Genomic DNA, 9,397 nt, shown 5'->3' on the forward strand with positions numbered 1-9,397 from the left:
GAAATCTGAGTGCAATGTATTTCAGCAAATATTGGGCAGATTCTGCCTACACAACATGGTGGCCACGCCCACTTGGTGGCCACGCCCACTTGGCCACGCCCCTGGCACCCGGCGATGTATAAGTGGTTGGGGGTCACCACAACATGGGGAACTGTATTATGGGGTCACGGCATTAGAAAGGTTGAGAACCACTGGTCTAACAGATGCCTTACTAATTCATTAGGGTAGCGATTCTTGAAATATGGGCTGAAGACCCCTGGGGATCCACCAAGACCTTCTCAAAGGAGCACAAAAATCAAAATTATTTTCCAAATATTTGCAAAAATGTTAAAAAATCTCACTCTTTTCATTGTCACTTGCTAAAAAAGTATTGAGTTTTTTTCATGAAAAATATTTAGATTTAATAGTTATTTTGAATAATAAATATTCTACAGATATCAGTTTGAATTTTTAATACGGTACTGTAAATATTGATAAATTTAACCTGCGCGGACAAGAGCTCTGTAGGGTCCTCAATAATTTTTAAAAGTTAATTAGGGTCCTGAGAAGAAAGAGTTTCAGAAACATTGCACTTAGGTATAAGTAGGAAAGGAGATAAAGCACAATCAGACTAAGTGGCTATGTCTATTTGAGCCCTTGAATCCAGAGGCACTCCATTGTTGATTCTCAATGGGGTATTAGTCTCATGAGATAGACCAGACAGAAACATGACCAAATGAACTAATTCTACTTTATTGTAAGATTACATTAATAGAAACTTGCAAGTCTGAAAATACTTCCTTACCCTGTCCCCTTTATAGCCCCAAATAGCAATAGCACTTAGACTTATATATTGTTTCATAGTGCTTTACAGCCCTCTCTAAGTGGTTTGCAGAGTCAGCATATTGCTCCAAACACTCTGGGTCCTCATTTTACCAACCTCAGAAGAATGGAAGGCTGAGTCAACCTTGAGCCGGTCAGGATCGAACTGCTGAACTGCTGGCAGTCAGCAGGCAGCAGAATTCGTCTGTAATACTGCATTCTAACTGTGACATCACTTGGGAAGGTCCCTTTGAGGCTCTTGCCCCACCCACATTCCTGATGTAGGCTAAACTGCCTTGTATCTGCATTGTTGCCTTGTCTTCCAAAGTCATTCCAACATACCATTACAGGATACACTTCCACATTTGAGACATGTGCAGTCTGGGGATCCTCTTGGATTCTCAGTTCCTACTTATAGAGCAGGTGGCAGCTCTGGCCAAGAGGGTCTTTCACAAGTACAGCTAATATACATGTTGCCCTAGTCACCATTGGATTACTCGTTCTACCTAGGGCTACCCTTGAAGATCATTTGGAAGCTACAGCTGTGGCAAAATGTGGCAATGTATGAAGTGTTGAGGACACCCCACTGTTTCATGAGCTACAGTGGTTTGCAGTTTACTCCTTGGATGTAATTCAAATTTATCACCTTTAACGCCCTTCGTGGCATAGGATCTTGCTACCTGAGGGACTGTCTATCTGCAGTTTTCTCTGCCTGTTACGTAAGGTCAAACAGGGTGGATAATTCGTCCCATCAATTAAAGAATATCATTTTGCGGGACCCAGGAAGCATGCCTGCTATGTTGCAATTCCTTCCCTCTGGAATGATCTTACCTCCAAAATTAATGTGATTCCTCCTCCAATGTTGTTGAAGAAATTATTAAAATCTTGATTATTCTCCCCAGGCCTTGAGAATAGGGTGGATATGGAGCCTGGCTTGGATTGCTTTGGGTATTTTACTCTTCTGATTGGTGTATTCTTATATGTTGGTTGTTGTTACAGACATTTAGAAATTGGGTGGTAAAAGAATGTTTATTGGGAAAACAGTATATGAGTTGTCAGCTTATTCACAATGTTTCAGGCAATAGAGAATGAAAATCATCAGTCATTTATCTGTTTAGCTGGGGTGATAGTTTGACTTGAATCCAAAATATATTTTTTTTTTATAAAGAAATGCACTTTGTATGTATCCCCCAAATATTTGTTTGCATAAATCAGGGGCTTTGCAGCAGAGATCAACTTTCAGTATGTAGGAAAGACTGCCATAAAATCGCTACATATCTCTTAATTGTTTATGTTCCTACTGGTGCCTGACAGTTGGTGACATAGCCCACATAGCTGTCTCTTCATTCTAGCACAGACATGTCAAACACAAGGCGCGGGGGCCGGATGCGGCCTGCGAAGTGGTTTCATGTGGTCCATGAAGCCATCCTGGAAACAGTGAGGGAATAGCCCCCGCTGCCTTGGCCCTGACCCAGGTCGGCTGGGAGCCAATGTACAATTTTGTGGTGGCCATCTATGCTGAAACGCATTCAGTCTTAGCTCCACAAGACCGTCTGGGAACAGCGAGGAACCAGCCCCTGCCACGTCAGCCCCGCCCCCTGGGTGCATGCTGGGGAGGTGTCACCGTTTGTGAGGAATGAAGAAATGCACCATCGCCTGGAAGTGGCCAGCAAATGGCCCTCGCCTACTTCACATATCCGGCTTGATGGACTCTGGGGGAGGGTTTCAGCAGGCAGCAGGGCGCTCTCCTCATAGCGCCAAGAGGCTGAGCTGGGCGGCGCAAATCCAAAAAGAAGCACGATGACGCCCATCCTGCCCAGTTTCGGCAGGTAGCGGGGCACTCTCCTCACAGCGCCAAGAGCTGAGCCGGGTGGCGCGAAACTGATGAGAAGTGCAATGCTGCCTAGCCCCCAGCCTGCCCAGTTTCAGCAGGCAGCAAGGTGCAAAGTTGGCGAGCTTCGCACCGCCCGGCTCAACCTCTCAGCGCTGTAAGAGCACCCCGCTGTCTGCCAAAACCGGGCATGCACCCAGAGGGTGGGGCTGACGCGGCAGGGGCTGGTTCATCGCTGTTTCCAGACGGCCTTGTGGAGCTAAGACTGAATACGTTTCAGCATAGATGGCCACCACAAAATTGTACATTGGCTTCCGGCTGGCCTGGGCCAGGGCCAAGGCAGCGGGGGCCATTCCCTCACTGTTTCCAGGATGGCTTCGTGGGCCACATGAAACCACTTCGCGGGCCGCATCTGGCCCCCGGGCCTTGTGTTTGACATGTCTGTTTTAGTACAAATAAGTACAATTTTAGTACAAATAATTTTTTTAGTTCAAATAAGTATATTCATGAATTAATTCTGATATGCAAATACTTCTAGACAGTAATAGTGGGTTATATATAGTCTAACTCTACAGTAAAAAAAATTACTGAAGAAATGAAAATAGTTGTACGTAAGAATAGGCTTTTGATCATTTTAAAATATAGAAGTAAGAGTATAATAGGAAAAACATAAAAGTAAGTTGAATACATTGAAAATTAATTAAATTGAACAAAAGGAATAAAACCAAGATAGAATGGGTATTAAATAAATTTATATTAAATATAAGTTACCAGTATAAAATAAATGCATTGAGGTAAACTTACATAACAGAAATAATGAGTTATGGCTGAATTGATAAATAAATGGAGGGATAAATGAGTTGGGAAGAATGGCAGTCCAAAAAGCTTGAGGATTAATTTAATTGGATTAATTTAATGAGAACTTCAAAAAGGGAGAAATGAATGTTTTAAAGAAAAGGTAGTGTATGAATCACTATATATATATATATATGACTCAACATATATACTTTGGCTACTTTTCAAGGTTGGAAAAATATGAAGAAGTATAGTAACTGGTGCAATTGTAAACTAAATGTAATTATATAAATCCTTTTTTTGAATCTATATTTAATTATTTTGCACTCTGTGCGTGTGTGTGCATACTACATTAGGGCTACATAAAACATTCTATATATGTTGTCTGGTGCACAAAAGAGTTGGTTTAGGGTTGTCCATGAAAAACATTCATAAAGTTTAGTCTGTGTACAAAATAAAATGGGATATAGGGATCTTTTAAAAATGAAAGGGAGCTGCTAGTTCCTTGTGTAACTCTTTTAATATTAGGGAAAATTTGTGTTACACCCATGTTATAGAGTGCCCCCCTCCCCCTTTTGTCATGTAGATATCAGCGGCTGCAGTGGCTAAGAGAAGTTGAGAAGGTGCTAGAAGGTGGACTATTGTGATAAGCCATATTGCAGACTGCATTGTCTTTGCTTCTAGATGCTTAGTTTTACTCAGTTAAGAATTCTGTATACATTACTTGTTTTCCACAGGACTCATTGTTCATTGTTTCCTTATTTAGCACTGAAGTTCTAGGCAAAGTAGTTTTCCATGTATGTATAATTATTTGCAAGATTGCACATTGGTGTCACAATTCAGATTTTCCCTATTTGATACAGTGCATTTATATAGGACTATTGCCATTATGAGTTATTTAAGCTCATACATTCAACTCCTACCCTCCATGCACCTAGCTTTCCAAGCAAATTGGAAGTTCCCAAACCATAATATGCTATTTGCAATTGCCAGTTAAAGAAAGGTGCATGTGATTATGAGGCTTCAATCAGAGAAGCTTCTGCCAATGATTTTACAAAAGACAAAAAAAAGAAGGAAGCAATACAGTGCCTATTTTGGGCACTGTAAATAGGGGACAAAAAGTGAGTACAAGTAATGACTTCTAATCCTTATTGATTCTTATAGGCCAGTTTTCTAGTGTATATACATCACTTGGGGCAGAATAGCGTTATAAAATAAATTAATCCTCAGCAGATATCTGTACTGTATAATAGTAATGCAATTTTCAGATTAGAAGAGGTGCTTCACCCTTCCCATATAACTGATTCTTTCCAGTGGTTCCTTCACCAACATTTTTCTCCAGCTGGACCTATTTTCAGTCTCAAAGCCTACTTGGAGGAAGAGGGATAGGATTTGGCTGGAGATAAAATTTACAAGGAAAAAATAGGAGCTTGGGAAGGAGTGACCAATTTTTATTGTCCTCGAAATATCTTCATCCACCTTAAATTAGTTTTGTGTTGTCTCATACAAAATAAATCTGTATATTATTGTAATACATAATTTTGCATTGGATAAAATGTATATCTGGGTAATTGGATGAATTTCCCATTAAACGTTGTGCTACATGTGTGGATTGCATAGTACTGTCTTCTTTAGTCTGATGTGTAAGGCAACTTTGCTGTCATCACTTCAACAGAAGTGGTCAATAGGTCTCAGGAGATAATGAGAATTACATTGTAGCACATATGGAAATGCCACATTGGGAAAGGTTACTACTAAATTTAGAAGTAGATTTGCAAATTAGGTTAGAGAACTATTTAATAATTCAACTTTTTCTTCCTTATAGGCATACGAGGAATACACCAGCAAGTTAGATGCATTACAACAGAGAGAGCAACAGTTGTTGGAATCAATGGGAAATGGAACTGATTTCTCGGTCTCCAGTTCTGCCTCAACAGAAACAGTTACTTCATCTTCTTCTTCTAGTCTTTCTGTAGCACCTTCATCTCTCTCTGTGTATCAGAATCCTATAGATTTATCACGGAGTAACCCTAAATCTCCTCAGAAGCCTACTGTTAGAGTTTTCCTACCCAACAAACAGAGGACTGTGGTAAGACCTAAACAGCTGTCAATATTTCTCTTTCTAATATTGCCAAATAAGGAAAGTATTGTACAGAAAAAAATCCCAAATATTGTACAGGATTAGAAATGCAAATAAAGGGCTGGAATACATTATTGGTGGTAGCTTGGCAAAAATTTGTGAAAATGGGGTAACATTAATAACTTCTATTTTGTATAGTATATGTAGGCTTTTTTCATTTTTTATTTAGTCATTTACTTGTTATCAACAATAGTGTTGTGCAGCATGTAGAATGGATGTATGTGACCCTACTCTTCATGCTCAAAGGGCTAAACTATAAAGTTCTTGTCACGTTCTGCTCCAGTTATGCTAAGGGGGGAAAAAAAGAGGTTGAGAAAGTTTGTTTGCATGCTCTCTTCTTTAACATCATCATACTTCCAATAGCTTGCCAGAGAGCTGGATGATAATGAGATTAAACTTCTCTGCCAAGCAATTAAAAATTAAATATATTCCATTCCTAGGACTCTTATATACATTAGAATAAATATGTATGTTGTTGATGCATTTGTGAATCTTTAAGAGTTCTGCAATCCAATATGGCTCACTAACCCCAAACTCCATCATGTGGGATTTTTTTAGAGAGTAGAACCATAGATAACCTTGAGCAAAACAACAGAGAGCCAGCTTGTGGGAAGAAGGGATTATAATATAATATATGTTGAGGGTACCACACTAGTGATATCTATGTTGGACTTGTAAGTATTAAATGGGAAATGGTTTTGATACGCAGCAATGACATCATGCCCAGTGATAATCCTATCCCCCTTTCTAATAATTTCTTGCACACACTTAGGCTTGTTACCAAGGAGACATGAAGACTAGGAACAAGGGAGAGGAATTAAGAGAGATTGAAGTTTCTTTTCTCAGTGGGAAGGACAGGCTACACTAAAAATATGAGATGACAGGATCTGAAACAGGAATTACCAGGAGTGCACATAATTACCAGGAGTACACATAATTAAAGGGGGTGGGTATAGAAACTGTGTCATTTTAGGAATGAGAAAATTAAGCATAATAGCACAAAATAGAAAGGGACTGCAAAAGGAATATTAAATGTAAAGGCAATTATTCAAAACTCAAATTTCAATTTAGCACAGTCTAGTAATAGAAGCACCTTTTACCTCTAGTTCATTTCAGTGGGAGAATTGAGCAATGTTTAACTCTTTCCATGAAGCCAGAATAACTTAGCAGTACTTGACTGTACTACAGTCCTATTCAAATGTAGCATCCACCAAATTTAGTGAGATTGAATTTCAGATATGCAATATAATTTTAATTGGATTTGTATCTGTTGTATTTAATTCTCAATTGTTTTAGTCTATTATTATAGTTTTAATATGTCTCATTTTATATCATGTGCATGTTAAATTTTGATCTGTTTTTGGGAAGGGTAGATATAGTGCTATATTTTACAATAAAGGTTGGGGTTTGGTTTTTTTACAACTCCTTAATAACTTAACCTGGATTTTAAAATGGTTTTAAAATATTACATTATATTAGAAGGGAGAGTAATAACGTTACAGAGTGGTTTTGCTGTCTAACTTAATTTTTTTTTACATCAAACTTCTAAGTAGTTAAGTATCTAGAGAAGCAATCAAATGAACTAAAGCTGTTCTCCAGTATTTGGGAATTATGCTCCAAATTCCTTAGTATGAGAATTGATCCCATACATTTCTAATGTTATGCTTTCAAGTAGTAATTTTACTGCTTGAAAACCAAAACTGAGGTTCTCCATTTAGGATTAAGAACTTCTGAAAATGACAAAACAGTTCTCAAAAAACTGATATATATTCAGGTATATGATGTGTATACTTTGTGATGCAATAGTTGTTTTTCCAGATTAAAATTTGTTTCTTCCCATTACTAGTATCTAAAATAAAAGCTAAGGAGGGAAGATGTGCCAAAAGTAATTACTAAGAAGGGTATTTTGCAATTGCAGTGCACAATCAATTTCTTGAACATTAGAAAATTGTCTATGCAGCATACTGTTAGTACTGTCTTCTGCAATACTCTGCATATACCATTGCTGTTCCCAGCGCAGGATTCTTCTCTTGTCCCCTAGAAGGAGGCAATATATAGTAGCAGCTATGATGGCATGTAGTAAGGAGGTGGATTCCCAGGAGGAGGAGATGCCCTCCAGAAAAGTAAGAGGCAACTCAGTCTAGATGTTATGTGTTAGAGAAAGAGGGTAAATAGTTCACAGAGTATATTATACATCAGGGAGCTGAAGTCCACAAGTCTTAAAAGTTGTCAAGGTTGCATACCCCTGTTATAGATGCTGGTAGTAGAGTGCTCAGTCTGGCAAGATTCATTCCATTGGTGTGAAACAATAAAGAGGTCCACTTGGAAGAATCACTATGTGCATTTCTTGGCTTAGGGCCTGACAGTAGCAGAATGATGTACTAGTAGGAAAGATGTAAACAGTAGGGCAGGCAGACTGAGGGGTAAGTGGTTCTAGGAAACTTACTTTTAAAAAATAAAATAAAAAATGTTTTGTTTTCAGTAGCTTTGTATTGGAATCTCAGCTGTTAAGATTTCAATACTTGTAAGTTAAGTTTTGCATGTAGATGGGTATGAGGTCTATATAGCCAACATACCTCAGAGGAATTTATGTCTGGAACAAGTGATTGAAACTACAACAGCAGGACAGTATTGTTAGCTTTTCTTCTCCTTTTATCTTCTGAATATCCTGTTCAAAGGGTAGAAATCTCAGTCTTCATAATTATGTAAATAAGTATACAGTATACAAAATTTAAGTCCTAACAGGCAATATACTCTGATTCATAAATGTGCAGCCTAGAAATCTCTTGATTGTCCCATTGCTGCAAATGGGCCTTTAGAGATAAAAAAAATTCTGGTAAAGCATTAAAGATAAAATGTTTACAATTTGTCCTTCAGTTTAGATTAATGAAGGACTAGATCCAGAATATTAATAAAAATCCAGGTGGATAGGGAAAGATCCTCTCTCAGATTTTAGAAGCCATCTTCCTTTCATGTTATGCTCTGTATTTTATATCTTTTACAACAATGTGGCCATTTAGATATTTTATTCATACTATTTGTATATTCATGTGCATGTGTGTTATTATAGTATTATTTCCTTGTAGCGAATAGTTGAAAATTTGAGCAAAAGAGTTTGGAATTTTAAAAGTTAAGGAAACTATTCAAAGAAAAATAATATTTTGAACAGGTATAGAAGAATAAAAAGATTATTGCTACAGTTACATAAAATTATTTTCTTTCCTCACATTCTCAACAGGTAACTAAACAATTTTTATTATAAACTGGCAAATGCCTGTTCACAACAAAATTTTGCAAAGTTTTCAGATTAACATATTTTCTCCTGCATTTATTTTGTCTCATGAGTTCAGTCAAATGTATGTAGAACTGACATCTGAATACAAGTATGTTCCGTTTTCCTCAAGAATAAGACTCTTGTTTAGTCCTTAATTCTATTCAGAATCACCCAGCTGGTTTTTTTCTTGAATAAATAAAATAGCTTCAGAACAAATATATGTAAATAGTGATAATGACAGTGGGTTTGTTTTGTTTTGCTTTGTTTTGTTTGCAAAATGGTTTACAGGATGATGGTTTCTAGTTATTTTGTGTTCCAGCAGAACTGAAGAAAAATGCATCGTAAGACAATTAATATTGTAGCGCTACCTCTTTAGAGGCCGCCAATGCCCAGGCCCTCCCAGCCACAACCCCCCTTGTCCAGCCTTGCGGTAATGTTCTTTAGAGATCGGTGAGATGTCTTACAACCGGAACTCATGCAGCATTGATGGGTGGCAGGCTCTTCTTGTTGAAGCAGGACTTTCAGGCACGAACTTAACCGGTCTCAATGGTTGATG

The 9,397-nt window shown here is 38.0% G+C and overlaps 1 protein-coding gene across 1 annotated transcript in view; it reads left to right on the forward strand.

Annotated features, from left to right (window-relative positions):
* The window catches only part of BRAF (B-Raf proto-oncogene, serine/threonine kinase), a 59,897-nt gene that overhangs the window by 16,944 nt on the left and 33,556 nt on the right, over positions 1-9,397 (forward strand). Inside the window, exon 3 of the mRNA XM_015817269.1 lies at positions 5,253-5,516. Within this exon, the coding sequence (XP_015672755.1) occupies positions 5,253-5,516 (264 nt within the window). The remainder of the gene's footprint in view (positions 1-5,252; positions 5,517-9,397) is intronic.

This window comes from Protobothrops mucrosquamatus, unplaced genomic scaffold (genome assembly GCF_001527695.2).
Source record: "Protobothrops mucrosquamatus isolate PMUCROS unplaced genomic scaffold, P.Mucros_1.0 scaffold_126, whole genome shotgun sequence".
In the NCBI taxonomy this organism is placed as follows: domain Eukaryota; kingdom Metazoa; phylum Chordata; class Lepidosauria; order Squamata; family Viperidae; genus Protobothrops; species Protobothrops mucrosquamatus.